The sequence below is a fragment of the Myotis myotis genome, unplaced genomic scaffold (genome assembly GCF_014108235.1).
Source record: "Myotis myotis isolate mMyoMyo1 unplaced genomic scaffold, mMyoMyo1.p scaffold_m19_p_2, whole genome shotgun sequence".
In the NCBI taxonomy this organism is placed as follows: domain Eukaryota; kingdom Metazoa; phylum Chordata; class Mammalia; order Chiroptera; family Vespertilionidae; genus Myotis; species Myotis myotis.
The window spans coordinates 91,180,998-91,201,634 of record NW_023416324.1 but is presented as its reverse complement, the minus strand read 5'-3'; the positions used below and the strand labels follow the sequence as shown (position 1 = coordinate 91,201,634).

The 20,637-nt window shown below is 42.1% G+C and overlaps 2 protein-coding genes across 14 annotated transcripts in view; one reads left to right on the top strand and one right to left on the bottom strand.

Moving 5' to 3' along the window:
• LYRM4 (LYR motif containing 4) overlaps positions 1 to 11,099 on the bottom strand; it is a 146,607-nt gene extending 135,508 nt beyond the window's left edge. For 3 of the 11 annotated variants that reach the window (XR_004973872.1, XR_004973873.1, XM_036347900.1), the window contains exon 1: positions 10,775 to 11,089. Coding sequence is in view for 8 of the 11 variants with exons in the window: in XM_036347900.1 (XP_036203793.1) it covers positions 10,775 to 10,860 (86 nt within the window). In the remaining 3 variants the exon portion in view is untranslated. Of the gene's footprint in view, positions 1 to 10,774 lie in introns of all 11 variants that reach the window. The other 8 variants (XM_036347902.1, XM_036347904.1, XM_036347903.1 and 5 more) reach the window with 6 other exon arrangements.
• Positions 11,100 to 11,217: 118 nt separating this feature from the next.
• FARS2 (phenylalanyl-tRNA synthetase 2, mitochondrial) overlaps positions 11,218 to 20,637 on the top strand; it is a 590,825-nt gene continuing 581,405 nt past the window's right edge. Inside the window, exon 1 of one of the 3 annotated variants that reach the window (XM_036347894.1) lies at positions 11,218 to 11,877. The gene's annotated coding sequence lies outside the window, so the exon portion shown is untranslated. The remainder of the gene's footprint in view (positions 11,878 to 20,637) is intronic. The other 2 variants (XM_036347892.1, XM_036347895.1) reach the window with 2 other exon arrangements.

Genomic DNA, 20,637 nt, shown 5'->3' with positions numbered 1-20,637 from the left:
TGTAAAGTGAAAATTCTCTTCAAATTTCTTTTGGTTAGTGACAGCAGGTATTAATGGATGTAAATATTTAGTAAAAGCTAAGTGGCAATAGTTGAACTTTCGAGAAGCAGGAGATACCTGTATTGGAGATTCTAATAAAGCCCTTCATCTTTAGCAAAATAATAAAATAAGGTTATTTCAGCCTAAATAAGACAAACTCAAACACTCCCAACCATACTATCACTACCCTAATTTATAAGACCTTTACAGATTATAAACCAATCACATGCAAATTCATTTAAAAATTTTGTGGTTTGCTTACGCTCTATTAGAGTTCCTACTATAGGCAAAGCCAGTGGGAGATAAAAAACAAATACATGAATATGTCAGGATTTCTACTCTGAAGTTCTTTGTGGGGAACAGCAAATCCTTCCAGGGAAAATTCTGCTAAGTTTGTCTATTTGCTCTCTCCACACTTGACCAGGTGTTCCACCTTTTCCTTGAATTGCTTTCATCCACACTGCTCCATCACTGAGGCAGACATTCAGGACCAGAGACCTGTGTGGCTGCACAGAATGTTGGTTTCAATGCTGCTGTCCACAGTTCCCATTCTCTTTTACATGTCAAAGACTTAGGGAACAGAATAGAAATCAATCAGCTTCTCTTTTCTTAGGTTCCAATATCTGAACAAATTTTTCTTCAGGCCCTGTACGGTGTTGCTAACTGGTTAGAGTAGTGGTCGGCAAACTCATTAGTCAACAGAGCCAAATATCAACAGTACAACGACTGAAATTTCTTTTGAGACCCAAATTTTTTAAACTTAAACTATATAGGTAGGTACATTGTTATTAACTTAATTAGGGTACTCCTAAGCTGGCCTTTGCTAAAAACGTCCTCAATCTGATTGAGGTACATTCACTGAGGTCGACCCCTTCCAACTCTCCCATCCACACTCGTCTTGTATACTTGTTTTGTCTATCTTTTGTCACGGGTGCGCGATTTGTGGATGCGACTAGCACTAACCACTGCACAATGAGACTGCTGACTGGCTCACTCAACTCGTCCTCCCCCCTGCCCCCCCCCCCCCTCGGCGCTGTGTATCCCCTCGCCCGACCTACCGACACCCCCCACTTCTTCTAACGCCACTTCTTCAAAATAGACTCGCCCAGGCCGAAAACCGACTTCTGCGCAAGGGCCACGAAGTTTCAATCGCACTGTATGTGCACGCCCGCAGGTGGTATTTTGTGGAAGAGCCACACTCAAGGAGCCAAAGAGCCGCATGTGGCTCACGAGCCGTGGCTTGCCGACCACAGGGTTAGAGCACTGGCCCCCAATCCTGAGGGTTGTGGGTTTGGTCCCCTGCTTATTAACAAGAATGAGTGATAATAAGCAGAGAACCCGGCATTGCAGGGTCAATCCCTGGCCCCTGTTGAGGTGTGTGCGGGAGGCAACTAACTGACATTCCCGTCTGTCTCTGTCTCTCTCTCAAAAATCAGTGGAAAAACACCTTTAGGTGAGGATTAACGAAACAAAAAATATTTTGTCTTCAAGCTGGCAAATGAAAATACCAAGGAACTTAAAAATGAAAGCAGGCTGTGCTGAAAGGTAATAACTCTTTCCTCCATTCTTAAAGAAGAAAAAGTGGAGGATATAGTAAAAATAAACACTGCATTCCCTCTTATTCCCTAGGGTTAGAAAAATGCAGGGAAACAATCCCCTGTGGTAATTATATGCCTGAAATATGTGAAGTTTTCCAAGTGACTGTGAATTAAAGTTAATTACTAAGGAAATAATATTATCTCCAGTAGATGACTGTACATGTTACTAGTACCAGTTATAAAGCAAGTAGTTTTTGCATTTTGGTTATTTTTAATTAATGAAAAAAAAGAGGCTTACTTTCCTCTATATTATCTTATACACTGGTTCTTTTGACCCTTGAAAATTCTCAGTAAAAGAGCTATGTGAAGAGGAAAGAAAGAAAAATTATATGACTCTCTGGGCCCTAAATATGGTCACCCCTGGTGGTCTTCCAAAACCTTTTCAGTCGTGCTTGTTAATAAGCAGTTACCCATACATAAAGCATTCACTCTTGTAACATTTCTTATGCTTTTACAGTATTATCATGGAGGAAACAAAATTGATTCAAATATGGTGCCTATTGACTGGGGATGACAGTCTACTGAAAAAGGGGCAAGAGTGGTGGGAGAATTTAAATGACAGGATGTTACACAGGCTTCTGGAAAACAAGGGAGGGCTATGATAAATACTGTTCATATATTCACATGCTGGTGCACCCCCTAGTGCCTGGTCTGGATGCTGGGGTGATCATGGTGTGCAAAAACACACACCATTCTTGACCTCATGGAGCCTGCAGTCAGACTAGTGGGAGAGACATTGCTCAGGTAACCACAAGTACATGTAAAGTTACAACTGGTATAGTGTCATGACGGAGAAGTCCACAGGGCTGTGGGAACTCACAGGGCTGGGAGTGCCTTTGTGGGCTCTCGGTGAGGGAGCAAGGAGGAGTGACCTACAGGAATGGAGAAGGGAGAACTTTAAAACAGAGGGACAACATGGGTATGAGTGAGCAAAGTATTTAAGGAGGTGGAGAACAGCTCAGTATGATAAAATACCCCCCAAAGGGAAGGTGGTATGATAAGGACAGAGGCAGGGAAACTGACCCTACAGGGAAATGCAGGCCATGGGAAGGATTTTGGACTTTATCCTGGGAGCAATGAGAAGCAACTAAAGATTTTTCCTTTATCTTTCTTAAATTTATTTTTTAAATAAGGGAGTAGCATGGGGTTAGGAGGTTTCAGAGAATTTGTCAAGAGTTGGTCTATTAGCTGAGTTTTGAAGGATGATTAGAAATTTGCTGTATAAAGGGAGGAAAGTGTGTTTTAGACACAGGAATTAACGTGTGATCACATAAAGGCCTAAAACCATGTAGCGCCATGGGAAAAAGGGAGAAGTTTGATTTGGCCAAAATGAAAAGTAGATTAGAAGAGAAGAGGCAGAACATGAAGAGTGGCATGGAAACTAAGAAGGAATTTAATTCTAAAGGCCATGTGGAGCCTCTGATGCATTTGAAGCAAAGGGAGTGGAGGGGATGGGTGAGAGCACACACATTTTGAAGTCAAAGTTTTGGGTTCAAATCTTGGCTCTGCTCCATACAAGGTCTTTAAATTGTAGTTCCTTCCCACATTACACTTAGCACGGCGCCCAATTCAGAAAGTCAGCTCCCTGCATTTTAGAAACCTCATGGTGAGGACAATACAGCACAGAGGGAACTGAGAGCAGGACAGGGAAGCAGCCATCTGGGTGAGGGGTAACAACAGGCTAGGCCAGTGGTCGGCAAACTCATTAGTCAACAGAGCCAAATATCAACAGTACGAATGAAATTTCATTTGAGAGCCAAATTTTTTAAACATAAACTATATAGGTAGGTACATTGTTCTTAACTTAATTAGGGTACTCCTAAGGCTTAGAAGAGCCACACTCAAGGGGCCAAAGAGCCGCATGTGGCTCGTGAGCCGCAGTTTGCCGACCACGGATAGGCTAACGCAGTGGGGATGAAGAGGTGTGGATGGGCCTGAAAGGTATCCAGGCAGAGTGTGTGAAAGAACAGGGAGGGAGGTAAAGGGAGAAAGGCACCTAGGGCAAGTGCCCAGTTGACAGCTTAGTTGTGGCAGGTTTAGATGTGGTGTGAGTTGCTTATTTGTTCTCTGAGGGGGACTTGCAGGAAGAAAGTGAGTAATGTGTCTGGTGCTTGGATCAGGGGCTTGGACTGAAAACAGACTTGAGAGTCCCCATAGAGGTGAGCAATTGAAACCATGGATTGTGATAAAATTACAGGGAAGTGTGAAGAGGGGAAAAAGAAGGACCAACCACAGAAACCTGGGAAATATGACATATACTTTAGGTGTACTGTTATAGTCTCAAGTGAAAAGTCTTTCAGATATCAGGAAGGAAAGCTGCCTAAACCAGGTGCTAAGACTGAACACTGGAGTCAGGATCCTAGGGGCAGAAGAGGGCAGAGCCTGTGAGCAACGTCCCTTCCAGAAGGCTGCCTTACCTGAGTCTGCTCTAATTTAGTTACACTCCCACTATGTAATTCCTTTCCTTAGAGTTTCAAGTTTCAGGCTAAAACAGACAATTAAAGCTGTGATTATTTCAATGTCTCCACAAGTTTAGTATCTACCGTGGTACTGAAATCTTTTCATCCTTAGTCTGGAAAGAAAAGAAGCAGAATGCTAATGTTTACTACATTGTGAGTGCTCAATAAAGATTTGTTGAACGAATGAATAAGAGACATTTGAACCAGGGAAAAGGACCAATGGCTTTTTCTGACTCCAGTCTGGCTACAAGGAAGAATTTTCTCAATTAATTTTGCTTTGTGCTTACTAAAGGGCAAAGGGGATTTTATTTTATTATTATTGTTTTTTAATCCTCACCCAAGGATATATATTTTTTTTTTAAATTGATTTTAGAGAAAGAGAAACATCAATGTGAGAAACATTGATCAGTTGATTCCCGTATACTTCCCCAAAGGGGACCAAACTCGAAACCTAGGTATGTGCCCTGACTGGTATTCGAACCTGCAATCTTTTGGTGTATAGGACAACGCTCCAACCAAGTCACCTGGCCAGGGCAAGGGGATTTTAGATAAGAGATGGTTCTGCCTACGGAAATGATTTCTGGTTAAAACATCACTCTTAGGGATCAGGTCAGGGGAGGGATTACTTAAATATGGAAAAATATTGTTATATTTATTCTCAAAATGCAGACAGGCAAAAAGAAATGTGTGAAGGCATTAAATAAATAATCATGCTACAGAGTAATATTCATAATTATAAGTAACTGATCAAATGAGTAATTTTAAATAAACCATGCCAAAGGAGGAGTACTAAAAACACTTTAAAAATTACCCCAGAACCCCTGGCTGGTGTGGCTCAGTTGGTTGGAGTGTCGTCCTGCACACCAAAGGGTTTTGGGTTCCATTCCTGGTCAGGGCACATCCACGGTTGTGGGTCCTATCCCTGGATGGGGCACATATGGAGGGCAACCGATGTTTCTCACATCAATATATTTTTTCTCTCTCTCTAAAATCAATCAAAGAAAAAAAATACCCTAGGCAAAAAAATAAGTAAATAAAGATAAGGCTAGCAGATGTATTAATGACAACTGAGGGTACCAGCCATCTATTAAAACAAATAATTACTCTGAGAACAGATACAATCAATGAACCCTGATGAACATTAACTAGCAAATTAATAACATTGACATATGAAAGATATACAACTGGAGTAAGGAAAGTGAAATAAGCATATAAAGAGTGCTGCAGAGTAACTTAACATATAAAGTCAGAGTGTGCTAAAATTGCACCTGAAATGTTCAGGTGCTCTCCTGAGCTACATCACTGCACACACAGTCTCACAGAAAATGTCTTCTTTATTACCAAGTTGGCACTGTCTCTGATATGTGATGTTTCATTAGGAACAATTTTTTTCTTCTTCCAACTATATTCTCCTAACTTAAGTTTGAGTCATTCTCTCTAATCCAATATATTTAACCAATCACTAAGACCAGCAATTCTGCTTCTCAATATATCTCTACATTACTATCACCCATTGCTCCAATCAGGCTTTCACCATCTTTTGACTCAACTAAACTAATGCTATTACTTCCCAAATGGCCTCCAGTCTTTAGTTTCTTTTCCTTTGGGGCTGATCTAGCTAAAAGGTATATCTGCTGTCTGCTTGAAATACTCAAATGGCTTTGCACTGCCTGGAACACATTCTTCGAGTGTACTTTCACTTTGCATGCTAAATAAACTTCATCTAATTCTAGAGTTATTGGCTCTGGATTCTTTGCTGAACTCAAGAACTGAGAACTGACATTAGAGACCAATGAGTTTGAAGAGCATTTTCTTAGACTATGTCTTCTTGGTCTCCATTAGAGGTTCTCTTTGGCCAACACCTTACAATTCAATATTCTCTAGAAAAGTATCCTAAGCCCACTAATCTTCTCACCATAAAATAGGATTTCTCAATCTTGGCATGATAGACATTTTGGATCAGACAATTCTGTGTTACGAGGATTGCCCTGTGCTTAGGAACATCCCTAACTGCTAAATGACAGAAGTATCCTCTTACCCAAGTTGTAATAGCCAAAAATGTCTCTAGACACTGTCAAATAAAATTGCCCTGGTTGAGAACCACTGCCCTAAATACTTTGCCTGGGAATAACACCTAATAATAAGATTTAATTCTACTTATGCTATAAAATTCCACTTATGTGCCAGGCACAATTCTAAGCATATGACATGAGTTAAATCATTAAAGTCTTACTACTGGAGGCAAATTCCAGCAGGTCATAATTATGCAAGAAGTTCATCAGAAGGCTGATGGATCTTTGGGCTTCAGCAGGACTGAAAATCTGCATATTATTACCTGCAGCTGAACAGCTGTAGGCATTTCCCCTAACCTGATAATCTTTTCCTGTTTACCAAACTTTACCTTTGACAAGCCTGTTTGCATTCCTAAAGGGCCAATGTGTTTTCCAGTAAATAAAAAGTCATGGGTCTGGAGATTCAGGGAGCGTAGCACTAGAGCTAAGTTTCCACCTGGCTTTCCCCCATGCCTTCCAAATTTACATTTCATGTCTAGTCTCTATTCATTTATGCGCAGCCCTTCTCCAGATTCCTGAACCCTAGGTGTGAAAAGACTGCGGCATCTTACCACTTTATGAGACAAATAAATTAATGCCTCCATTTTATAGATTAAGAATCTGCAAAACAGAGAAGTGGTTCACCCAGGGTCACACAGCAAATCAGTGGTGATGACAACTCCAGTCCTGATTGCTGCCCTGAGCTTCAGATTCCTGTGAATAACTACCTCTTCTGGGCATCCCAGGTAACATTCACTCAAGATGCCCCAAAATTGAACTCAAAAGTCTTCACTCCACAGGAGCAGATATTTCTGTATTTCTTAAGTCAGTTAATGGCACAACTTTTTTTTTGTTTTTTGTTAATCCTCTCCAGAGGATATTTTTCCACTGATTTTTAGGGAGAGTGGAAGAGAGAGGAAAAGACAGAGAAACACATCCATTGGTTGCCTCCTGCAGGAGCTCTGACCAGGGCATGGGCCAGGGAGGAGCCTGCAACCAAGGTATGTGCCCTTGACTGGAATCAAACCCGGGACCCTTTGATTTGTAGGCCGATGCTCTATCCACTGAGCCAAACCAGCTAGGACAATGGCACAACTTTTACTATTAAACTCTCTGTGCCTCAGCGTAACTAGTAGCCTGGACATCATTCTAGATTCTGCTTGGATTCTCTTCTTTTTCCTCAATCTAATCATTGAAGTCCTAAGAATTTTACTTTCTAATTAATCAAATATGTCTTTTTTTTCTCTATCACTGTTCCTGCCCTCATTAGGGCCCTAATCTTTCCTCAGTACTATTATAACCAACTCTCATTTGGTATCCTTATATCTAGCCCTCAAAATTATCTTCTTTATTGCTGCCAAAGTGACTTACCAAAAGTACAAATTTGTCCATGCCACTATATGGCTTAAAGCTTTTTATTGACTGTTGTTAGTTAACTAAGAATAAAGTCAGGTTCCTTAGCATGGCCCTTTGGCCGTCAAATACATAACCCTTTCCAACCAGACTCTCATCTTCTGTCACCCCCTGAATCACACTTTACTCTCTAGCTGCTAGAGTCTTTGTCATGATCTGAGCATACTATGCTACTTCATGCCTTTGACCAGTGCCATCTTATGGTTTTGTTCTTTTTTGTTTTGTTAATCCTTACCCGAGGATCTTTTTTCCCATGATTTTTAGAGATAGTGGAAAGGCTGGGGGGAGGGGGGGAAGGAGTGAGGGAAAGAGAAATAGAGAGAGAGACACTGATGTGAGAGAGACACATCAATGGTTGCCTCCTTGCATGCATGCGACTGGGCATCGATGCAACCTAGGTATTTTTCTTTGACCAGTAAGCGAATCTGAGACCCTTCACTCTAATCACTGAGCACACCAGCCAGGGCCACAATGTTTCTTTTTAACTATTTGACCCGGTAGATATAACGTCACCAGTGTGACTTACTGTTTGCAAATTTATAGGCTGAATTCCCTTTCCATGCAGGTATCTAAAAATTAGTTACTGCTTGAGAGGTTCAGTGTTCCATTGACTAGCCAAAGTTGTACTGATCTATCAATCACAGGGCCTGACAGCTCAAACAGAAGGTGTGTGTGTGTGTGTGTGTGTGTGTGCGCGCGCGCGCGCGTGCGTGCGCTACCTAACCAGGTCTGTTCTTGGGGTAGGCTTTGCTCTTAGGAACCCAATCCACAGGCTGGCCAATCACCAAGAGTAAGACATGGTGTAATTTAATGAACTGGTCTTATCAGGTACTTGCTTTGGGAATTAATTTCAAATGCAAAGAGGATCTGGTAGTTACTAGAAGACACTGAATCTAATAGCATTCAGAGAGAAAAATATCTGTAAAATAGACACAGCAGTGGTGAGTCAGAAGTTACAAGGACGCAGATTGGAAAGCTGAAGCCTTGAAGTTCACAAAAGGTATAGAAAGTGAAGAGTAAGGATAAGGGACTCAAGAGCAAATAGGAGAGTGCGGCAGACAAAAAAAAGTTGTGTGCTACATTAAGAATGTAAAAGTTTAAACTCTCACTCTCCTGTTTCTGCTAATATCCTAAAAGCTGGACTTCCATCTGGAGAGGCCATGATAAACATTTCGGCACCTGAAGTAATTAATTAGAAGAAATATTTTAATATTGCTATTTGCCCTTTTTCTATAATAGAAGTGTCAACCAAATTCATGATCGACAATGACAGAAGGAAACACATGTGTGTGACTGGCACCAGTGAGAGCTTTATATGTATAGATAAGCTTGCTTAATTAGACCTGCTTTCTGACTTAAACTTATTCCAGTCCAGTGAAGCATCCCAACTTCTCTTTCAGATAATTGTCAGCAACACAGCAGTAAATATCAACATGAAGCAGATTATTATTGTAGATCACGCAGGGAGAACAAAGGACAAAATATTTAACTGCAGCCCTGGCCAGCTTGGCTCAGTGGATACAGCGTCAGCCTGTGGATTGAAGGGTCCCAGGTTCGATTCCGGCCAAGGGCATATGCCTGGGTTGCAGGCTTGATCCCCAGTGGGGGGCATGCAGGAGGTAGCCAATCAATGATTCTCTCTCATCATTGATGTTTCTAGCTCTCTCTCCTCCCTTCCTCTCCGAAATCAATAAAAAAATATATTTAAAAAAAATATTTAACTGCAGCAGTGTTTGACTATATTCTGCACAGTGAGAAAACCTAAAGTCATTTTTAAGGTCCTCCATTTCTTCTTTTTAGTGGAGTCAAGTTTCTAAGCTTTCTAAGTGTTTTTTTTCCAGCTAATGAAAAGAAAATAGGATTCCACCAAGTCTCCTATTTACCTACTCCAGGACTTCGGTGAGGAGCAAATGAGATGAAGCATGGGAAAATGCTTCACAGGCATTTATTTTTTTTAAAATATATTTTATTGATTTTTTACAGAGAGGAAGGGAGAGAGATAGAGAGTTAGAAACATCGATGAGAGAGAAACATCAATCAGCCGCCTCCTGCACATCTACTGGGGATGTGCCCGCAACCCAGGTACATGCCCTTGACCAGAATCGAACCTGGGACCTTTCAGTCCGCAGGCCGATGCTCTATCCACTGAGTCAAACCGGTTTTGGCCACAGACATTTATTTACAGTGTAAAATGTTTCCACCTGGCTATAAAGCAAGTCGTGTTTCTGGCCTGAAGAAACTGCAAGGAGGCTAGTCACTAGGAAGAGGAAGCCAGGTGTTGCTTGTGATGTCATTACTCGGTGCCCCCAGCCACCGCTTCAGTTTCAGGGCTGGGCTGTGGGCCCCATTTTGCGCCATGGGGGGGGGGGGGGGCGCGGTATGGGCGGTCACGGCAGAGTGGGCTGCGATTTGGTGGGCTGTAGCTTTGGGGTGGTGGTGGGGCCTGGGTCCCACTTGGGTGAAGCTGAGTGTTGCTTTGTGGGCTCTAGGTTGCAGTGCTGTTTCTCTGTAAATGGCCAGGGCATGTCACAGCAGCTCCTACCTTGAGCGTCTGTCCCCTGGTGGTCAGTGTGCGTCATAGACCCGGTGGGACAGGTGGAGGGACATTTAGCATATTAGCCTTTTATATATGTAGGTTATGTATATATATATACATATATATAGAGAGAGATAGATAGATAGATAGATAAAAATTGCTACTTGTGTCTCCTCCTCCCACCCGTTGCCACCAATTAGGCCAAAAAGAACGGATTTGATTTTTGAAATTAAAAGGGCTAATTAAGAAATAGGAAATGCAAGGAATGGGTAGAGTGAGCCTTCAGCTTGTGCACATGTGCTACTGACAGGTCACTTCTGTCAACTCTTCCAATTCTGTGGGAAGTTCTACATATGCAACAAACTGGTCCTAACTTAAGCACCTGCAGCTTTCACATCCATCCTTCCCACGCATAAACACACCACTAACCATGCTCCCTGAGCACAAACCGCGGTATCCGCTCGGGGGCAAACGTCACAAGATCTATCTTCACAGACACAATGCAGGGCAAGTCCCCGCGAGGTTCCAGGGGGCCCGCTCGCAGCAGGGGAACCCTCATCGGCGGCAGAGCCTTGCCGTCATGGTTCCGAGGTGCCGGCGCGGGACAGAGGCTCCCCGAGCCCGACCTTCCCCGGGAGCCCACCCGGACCTCCCGGCCCCGGCCGCCCGTCGGGTCACCTGTAATTGTAGGCGCTGAATTGCTTGCTCTCTCTCAGCATCGCTCGGTACAGATCTAACACTCGTGCGCGGCTGGAGGCTGCCATTTTGGAAAGAAAAAAATAAGTGGGTCCTCTTCGCAGAGGTCCCGATTTTAACCCAATCGCAAAATGTCAGCCTATGCAAAACCACCCACGACCTCAAACGCAGTTTGGTTTGGTTACGCCGGCCGGCCGGGCCTCTGCCTGGGCGAGCAGCACCGCCGCCTCGGGCCGCAGCGGACCGAGCCCGGCGTCGCTCGGAACTCCGGAGGCGGGCGCAGGCGGGCTTCGGGCAGCTAAGGGGGAGGCGCCCTCGGGGAAGGCGTTCCTGCTCGCCCGCCCCACCTGGAAGGCTCCGGCTTGTAGCGACGCTGGGAGCGGGCTGAGGGGCGGGGGGAGCAGAAGGGGCGGCCTAGGCGACAGAGCTAGGGCTTGGGGTGGAACCTGGGGGGCCGCTAGTGCACCGAGCCACGCTCCTCGGGACGGAGGTCGGCGCTCGAGTACGGAGGGCGTGCAGAGGGCCAGAGAAAGCCTTCTCGAGCCACGGGGGGTCATGGAGAGGACACTGACTTGGGGTCAGGAAGGGGATAAAATGTTTCGCTGTGAAGTGCCCGGTGGCACCTTCGCCGGACGTCAGGCCGCGTTGCCCGGGTAACCGAGCGCGTGCCTTGCGGACGCTCCGCCTCCGGCGCGGACGCCCTGCCCCAGGCTGCGGACGCCCCGCCCCTCCCGCTGGGGCTGCCCTCGGCCCTGCCTGATAGGCCGTGCGGGATTCCCAGGGCCTTTGGTACTGTCGCGCTCTCCCCGTGGGCCCGGAGTGCGGGCCACTCGCTGCAGGCCTGGACGATGGCGTGGCGGGCGCGGAGGCGACAGGTCCAGGGTTCCCTGGAGCTCCGGCTCCGCTCAGGGCTACCTACTAAGGGGCCTCCCGCGCAAGGCCCGCCTTTTTGTCAAAATGGCAGCGCCCAGCGTCTTCCCACGGGAGCCGTGAGAGGGGTGTGAGAGCCTTCCCCACGAGAGTAAGCGGGCCCACGGCGCTCCAGACTTTAAACACCCAGGTCTGCGTCTCCCGGCGAGCGGTGGGTGAGTGCCGGTCTCGCTGCCGCGTGGGGTTGCTCCGTGGGCAGTGTGGCAGGGGGTTACCTGACCCTGGATTTCCCCCTTTATGGGGTACGGGTTGAGCTCCCCGGGTTTTGCTTTTGAGTCGTGAGTCCCGTAGAGTTTTGTCATCTAACGGATGTGTGCAAAGGTCGGGTTGGTTGGGCTGTAGGCGTGGGGGATTAATCTGGGAAGGAACTTGAATGGTCCAAAACTCTGTTGCCGAGCAAGTTTTCTCTCGAAGCGTTTCATGACTGACTGTTCTCTCGGGGTCCTTTTCGGAAGATGCCAACTTTTCCGAACTGCCATGTGACAGTGGTGCGTGAAGTTGGTCGTTCTGGTCCTTGAAGGTGGACTTGGCGAAGGGAGGCGTGATCTGGTTCTTGTCAACTGTGTTTGCAAAGCACTTGTCTTTGCAATCTTCCGTTATGTAATAAACGTTAAGAAGAAGCAGTTTTCTGCCCCCCAATACATGAGGACTACCCCTGTGTACGTAAAAAAAAAAAAAGTTGGCATTAACATCCATCTTAATCCAAACACTGAATTATGGTTTTTGTTTCATCTCTTTAAGTTTATCTGCTTTTGAAATTGTTAGAGGCACATCTCACTGACACCAGAGAGGTGTTTCCGGGCAGCACCTCCCCCCCCCCCCCCCTCCAGTTAGTGGGAGAGGGCGATCCCAACCTCGATCCTTGTCTTCTCATATAAATAGTTTATACCAGAGACCTTGACTGCATTCTGAATAGCCAATGTATCAAAGCAATTGAAGCATGCACCTTTATTAAAGAAGCAAAGCAAGCAAATCTATACATCTGGCTTATGAAGCGCAGAGTGGCTCTCAGCTAATGTGAAGAGCAAGTTAGGTGGGGCGGGGGGGGGGGGGGTCAGAGGTGTTATACCAGGTGTACCCGTTAATAATGTGGATTTTGTAATTAAGGAAAACACGATAATTTCAAGAGAAACATCAAAAGTGCTTTATTCAAAGTAATGTCCATCGCTAGCTACACATTTCCCCCATCTTTCAGGTAATTTGTGGATACTGTCCCAATAGAACTTTCCTTGTTTTGAGGCAAACCATTCAGAGACCCAATTTTCCACTTCTTTGTAGGTTTTGAAGTGCTGCTCAGAAAGTGCGTGTGCCTTTGATCGGAACAAGTGGTAATCTGAAGGAGCAAGGTCTGGTGAATAGGGCAGGTGGGTTAATACTTCCCAGGCAAGATCTTTTAACGTGTCTTTAACTTGTTTTGAAGTGTGTGGTGGTGCGTTATCTTCAAGCAAAATTACTTTGCTGTGTCTTCTGGCCCATTCTGGTCGTTTCTCGATCAAAGCGTGGTTCAAATTGATTGTTTGTTGTTGGTAGCGATCAGTATTAATGGTTTCACCTGGTTTTAGAAGCTCATAATACACCACACCTTCCTGATCCCACCAAAGGCAGAGCATTGTCTTCTTTCCTAAGCGATTTGGCCTTGCAATCGATGTTGATGGTTGACCTGGATCAACCCATGATTTTGTGCGTTTGGGATTCTCAGAATAAATCCACTTTTCATTGCCAGTCACAATTCGATGCAAAAGAGACTTTCATGCCATTGAAGCAAACATTTTAACTGATGACTTTTCGGTTTTCCATTTGTCTTTTGTTCAGTTGATGTTGCACCCATTTTCCTTCCTTTAAAATCTTTCCCATTGCTTGTAAATGATCAGAAATTGTTTGCTGAGCAATGATTAATCTTCTGCAAGTTGTTTTTGAGATTGACATGCATCTTCATCTAATAATGCTTGTCATTGTTGGTCTTCAAACTTTTTCGGTTGACCTGGACGTTTTTTGTCTTTCACATCGAAATCACCACTTTTAAAGCATTTAACCCAGCATTCACAGTATCTTGAGATGGAGCATGTTCACCATAAGCTACCCAAAGTATACGATAACTTTTTCTTCAAAATAAAATAATGAATTAAAATTTCCCGCTAATGCTCTTTTTTTTGGCACGAAATTCGACATTTTTAAGCGTAAAAATAGCTATGATATTAACACCTTCAGCAAATTTGACATATGAAGTTTTGAAGCTTGCTGTCAATACAACAAAATAGCATACATATCAAATCACATATATATCAACGTATGTGTAACTCCATCTATTGAAAAAAATCCGCATTATTAACTGGTACACCTAGTATACCCTCCTGTCTATAGGTCTCAAAATTCCTCTGATGAATTTCTTGGTACATATTAATTCTCAAGGTCCCTTTTTACTTTGTCATGGCCTTCCCAGAATTCATGAGAAGCACCTGCAACTTTATCTTGCTAAGCCTTGAGACTGTTGTCATCTCTGCCTAGGGAGTAAAACTTCCCTTTTTCCTTTCCCCTACCTCCCCCCCCCCCCCCCACACCCCACTTTCCTTTCTGCATTTCTTTCCTTAGGGTGGTTTTTAAACATTTACTCTCAAGTATCCTTGGTTGGGGAAGGTAATGGCTTGTTACAAGCTGGCTGCAAATTGCCCACGCTGTTTGGCCTTGTTTTAACTTTCCTGTCTCAGTTTCCCTATTCCTCCTGCCCTGGAATCTTGTAACAAAATGACGCTTAGTTTATGTCAATACATCCTTGTATTTTCAGGAACTTTAAGGGCAAGAGACACTTCTCTGACCTTACCACATTTACCACATATACTTGTTATATTACTCGTTAGAATGCAGTGGTATTTTTAAAAAAAGCATGGAAGAGAAAATACTTTTATTGAAATCCCTTTAAGCTTGCTATTTCGATTTTTAAGGGTCTCATACATCAGTGAATCTCAAAATAAGATTTTTTTACAGGGTAGTTGAACTTCTGTCACACTTGCAGGTTGACCAGATCATTGGGCAAGTCTTTCCTTAGGTTTTGTTGAAAGGGCTTTTAATATTTTGAGTTTATACGTTGGCATTACTTAAAGAATTTAAGACTAAGGGAATTGCAAATTACTGTATTATAGCATACGATCCAGAGCAGTTTTCTCTTAATATGATACAGTGTTGAATGCTGATGATATTAAATACTATGCAACACCTGGGAAAACTGCAACGTCATTGCAAGTTAAAAATAGAAAGCTATCAAAGTTCGAAGAAAAAACTTGAAAATTATTTTGCCTTGTTTGAAAACAGTGGGGATTGCATCATTTTATTGTATTTTGCTTTCACCTAGAAAATGATGTTGGAATAGTTATTGTATACAATTTTTTATGTGTAATTATCAAGTAATTCAATTCTTAGCATGCACAATTAATGTATATAAATGACTTTAATTTTGTTGTATTCAAATAAAAACTTTCAAAAAAAATACATAAAGTTTACTTTGTTTGGTTGGCCTGATCACCTCTTGGTACAAGGTTAGGAATGTGATAGCTTCCCAGTTGATTGTAAGCTAAGTCCTCACAAAAATACTTTTATTTGAAATAATTTACCATAGATTACATACCATTGCCTTGAAAGACTAATAAAAATAATCACATTCTAAAGCCAAATCTCTCCTTTTATACATCTTCATTGCAGAATAGCTCTTTTTGGAGATTGTATGTGGAATTGGGCCAGAAGCTTCATGGAACTTACATATGTCTTTTAATACACATTTATTGTGCGCTGAGTAGTCTTTTGGGTAATGATCCATTTACTACCATTTAGGCCCCCAAAATGTAAATATTTTCTTAATATTCACCTATCCTTAGTTATGAAATATCTGTAGTTCTTTACCTACCTATGTAAAACGATATATTGCCTTGTGTTAAAATTAGTATTACTAATGAGCATTTAATGGTTTTATTTTATTTTTTAAATATATTTTTATTGATTTCAGAAAGGAAGGAAAGGGGTGGGGAGAGAGAGAGAAGCATCAATGATGAGAGAATCATTGATCACCTGCCTCTTGCACGACCCCTACTGGGGATTGAGCCCGCAACCTGGGCATGTGCCCTTGACTGGAATCAAACCCGGGACCTTTCAGTCCACAGGTTAACACTCTATCCACTGAGCCAAACCAGCTAGGGCATTTAATGCTTTTTGAAGAGAAATTTCTCCAACCATAATAAGCAATGTAAATTTAACAGCAATTTACGGTCTTTAGGCTTAAATATTAAAATCATATGTAAATAAAATCTTGTATACATCAACAACTTGTGATATTATGATTTAGAAATGATCCACTCCAAACATGGATCCAAGTCTGTATTATACGTAATGGTCATTTGATTTTATTAGGTTTTTCATTCTAGTAGAATAGAAGCTGGAAGAGACCTTGAACATCAGCTCACTCATATTTTACAGATGAACAAACTGAAGTCCTTTTCTCATTCATTTATTCATTCATTCAACATTTCTTGAACACTTCCTAAGTGCCATACATTATACAAGATGATGGAGTTACAATAATGGGAGTCTTCTTCTCCTCCAAGAAACCAATAGGGATAAATAGAGTAATTATTTTTGACAGATGCTTTCATTGGGTAATATTGCCAAGTGTTAGGGGAGTATAAATAAGGGACATTAAACTAGGACTTTGACTTAAGGGAAGGATTTCCATCATAGAAGATATTTTCACAATGAGTTTTAAGACCCAGATGAATAATGTACATTACAGATTATAGTGTACATTCAAAACATGGGTGCATAAGGGAGCATGATCTATTCAGGGAACTTTAAGCAGTTGGACTTGTGGGGAGACCACAGATATGATTAGCCCTGTACATATTTTATTTTAGTAACTAGAGGCCGGGTGCACGAATTCATATAAGGGTGGGGTCCGGGGACATGGGAGGTTGGCCAGCTGGCCCCGCCCCTGATCATGTCGATTGGTTGGCCGCAGTACCTGTCATAGTGATCTGTGGTTCTGGTTCTGATCTCCGATCGTTCTGGCCGCTTGGCTTAATATACATATAGATGTTTCCTCTATTTTGGGGATGTGTCATTTCTTATACATTGACTAGTTCACATAAGCCAAGTAGAACTTAATACTGAAATATAGATTAGTTTTTTAGGTCTTGGTAGGCTTTTGTTTCAAACCATATTTTTGATTCATATATTCAAGGAGTACTGAAATTCTGTTTCTTTACCTTCACATTCAGTAGATAGTTGACCAGTCTAGTGGTTCAAGTCACTGTTCTTGTGTATTCGTGAGGATATAAATCAAATACTCCTCCTGTTTTCCAGGAGTTTATAGTTTAAATACAATTTTTATGTAATTAAAATGTGGGATAGTACAAAGTTCTGCAAGGGAAATACTGGTGGAGAGCCTGTGGAAGTCATTTCTATGGCTGATTCCTGGGCCACACCTCAGATTGTGGCTAAGATTCAGGCTTCAGGAAAATTTATTTTTTCAAGTCTCCAGGGGATTGAAGGAAGCCAGGATAGAGTAACATTGATCTGTGGGAATTAGGGGGCTTTATGGGAGAGGTAGTTTTGATAGTGGCCTTGAGAAGGTTAGGCTTGAGCTGAGCCTTGAAGGGAATTGTAGGATTTGGATGTGGGGGTGTGTTGGTAAGATGGCTACTTGCAGGAAGGTTTACCCTTGGAAAGGGTAAAGGGGAGAGGGCCTAAGTAAGATCTAGGGAAAACATAATCTTGGCCTAGGGCTGTGGTCGGCAAACTGCGGCTCTTTGGCCCCTTGAGTGTGGCTCTTCTAAGCCTTAGGAGTACCCTAATTAAGTTAATAACAATGTACCTACCTATATAGTTTAAGTTTAAAAAATTTGGCTCTCAAAAGAAATTTCAATCGTTGTACTGTTGATATTTGGCTCTGTTGACTAATGAGTTTGCCGACCACTGGCCTAGGGAACATGGAGGGCCTTAACTAGAGCAGGAGAATACATGAGGGTGAATTTGGGAGATACAGTTGGTAGACACCAGCTGAGGCTTTATATGGTCTCAGTTAATCCTTTGGAGACCTGATGGGAAAGCTGTTACCTTCATTTAAGGGACAGGAAACTGAGAGATTATGTTATTTAGCCAGAGTTATACAGCTAGGAAGCAATGGGGGTAGGCATTAGCCCAGAAGGTGTTCTGTTTAGCTATGCTACACTTACACAGAGGTTCTTCAGTGCCAGCTTCAGGAATCTAGTTTATTATATTTTATTGACTAGCAGGTAAATTTTAGTCACATTAGAATTTTAATTTAGTTGGGTTATAATTTATTTAAAGCTAACTGGTTTGTATAGGAACTATTATAAATATTCAGAGAATTTCAAATGTTGATTTTTATGTCTTTTGATTGGAGCATTTAGTCATTTACATTTAAGGTCATTATTGATAGGTAATTATTTATTGCCATTTTTCCCCTTTATACCTATGTTCCTTTCTCTCTTTTTCTTCTTCTTAAAGCAGTCCCTTTAACATTTATTACAATGCTGGTTTGGTGGTAATGTACTTCTTTGGCCTTTTTTTTTTTTTGGTCTGGGACACTCTTTATTTTGCCTTCAATATTAAATGATAGCCTTGCCGGATAGAGTAGTCTTTAGTTCAGCTCCTTGCTTTTCATTACTTTGAATACTTCATTCCAAGTTCTTCTAGCTTGAAGTGTTTCTTTTAAGAAATCAGCAAAGTTTTTTAAAAAGTGTATTATTATTGATTTCAGAGAGGAAAGGAGAAGGGGAGAGAAATAGAAACATCAGTGATGAAAGAGAATCATTGATTGGCTGCCTCCTGCACACTCTACACGGGGGATTGAGCCCGCAACCTAGGCATGTGCCCTGACTGGGAATCCAACCTGTGACCTCCTGCTTCATAGGTCGATGCTCAACCATTAAGTCGCACTGGCTGGGCTCAGCTGACAGTTTAATGGGTACTTCCCTGTAGGTAACTTTCAGTCTCTCTCTCACTGCCTTTAAGATTCTTTCTTTGTTTTTAACATTTGTCATATTAATTATCATGTGTCTTGGAGTTGGTCTCTTTGGGTTCACCTTGATTGGAACTCTCTGTGCTTCCTGATGTTGCTTTTCCCTCACCAGGGTAGCGAAGTTTTCTGTCATTATTTCTTTAAACAGCTTCTTAATTCCTTACTCGTTTTCTTCTCCTTCTAGTACCCATATGGTGTGGATATTGTTATGTCTCAATTTGTCCCAAAGTTCCCTGCAACTATTCGCTTGCTTTTGTAATTTTTTTTTTTTTTTGGTGCTCTAATTGGGTGTTATATTATTTTTGGACCTTGTCTTCCAAATCACTGATTCAATCCTCTGCTTTGTTCAGTCTACTTTTGATTCCTTCCAGTGTATTCTTTTTCTGTTTTTAATGTTTTTACTGATTTTAGAGACAGGAATGGAGAGGGTGAGAGAGATAGAAACATGAATTGGCTACCTTCTGCCTGTCCCCTATTGGGTATAAAGACCGCCACCCAGGCGTGTGCCCTGACTAGTTAGTGAACCAGTGACCTCTGGTGCATGGAACAATAGTCAATCATCTGAGCCACACCAGCCAGTCCCTTCCAGTGTATTATTGATGTCATATACATTATTCTTTTTTCCCAACTGGTTCATATTCATGGTTCCTATTTATTTCATGCTGTTGTAGTTCCCACTATGTTCCTAGTAATTCTTACTTAGTTCCTTGAGTATCCTTATTGCTTTAAATTCTGTATCTGATAAATTGCTTGCCTCCATTTCATTTAGTTCTTTTTCTGGAGTTTCCTCCTTTTCTTTCATTTGGGTGTTGTTTCTTTGTCTCCCAATTTTTGCTGTTTCTTTATATTTATTTTAATGTATAAGATTAACTTATGCCTTCAAGCCTTCATGGGGGTGGCTTTATGTAGTAAGTGTACCATTTCCCAGTGGTGCAGTCCCTTTAATCTCCTGAGGTGGATGCTTTAGGAATGTGGGTTACTTGGACTCTCCTAGTGTTATTGGGTCTTGATTGGTGTTCCATTTATTGGTGGGATCTCCTTTCAGGCTGGCTGACTTCGAGGCTCACCCCCCACCACATTGTATAAGCTGTTGCTCAGGTTGTAATAGAACAAAAGAAAACACACAAACATACAAAAACCCCAACAACAACAACAAAAGCAACCACAAAAGAAAAGAGAACAAGAATGATAAAATAAAATAAAATAAAATAAAATAAAATAAAATAAAATAAATACAAGAAGGGAAAAATAGTGGGAAGAAAAAGGAATATGAAAGGGCAGAGGGGAAAGAAAGAAAATAACAATAAAGGATAGGGGAAGGGCCCTAGCTGGTTTGGCTAAGAGCGTCAGACTGCAGACTAAAGTGTCCTGGGTTTGATTCTGGGCATGTACCTAGGTTGCAGGCTCGATCCTGGCCCTGCCCAGGGCACATGCAGGAGGCAGCCAATCAATGTGTCTCTCTCACATTGATGTTTCTCTCCCCCTTCCTTCCACTCTTTTGAAAAAAATCAATGGAAAAATATCCCCGATTAACAACAACAACAAAAAAGGATTAACAACAAACAAAAAAAGAATAAGGGAATGAAAATGGTAGAAAAGAAGAGAGGAAAAAATAAATATATGAAAAAGAAAGCAGAAAGACAATACATAGGAGCCAAATGACTAAAATGCAGGAGAAAATAAAAAATAGAGTAAGAAATGAAAAGAAAAAAGCTAGAGCTATGAAAGAAAAAAGAGAGAGACAAAGATAATAAAACAATAAAAAAGGAAAATGAAGTAAATGCAACAACAACAAAAAGTGAATTTGTGTTTGTCTCATCAAAGCTTAGTGCCTCCTGGGAGCCCCCTTAGGATTCTTCTTTTCTGTTGACAGAAGCTGAATGTTTTTCCT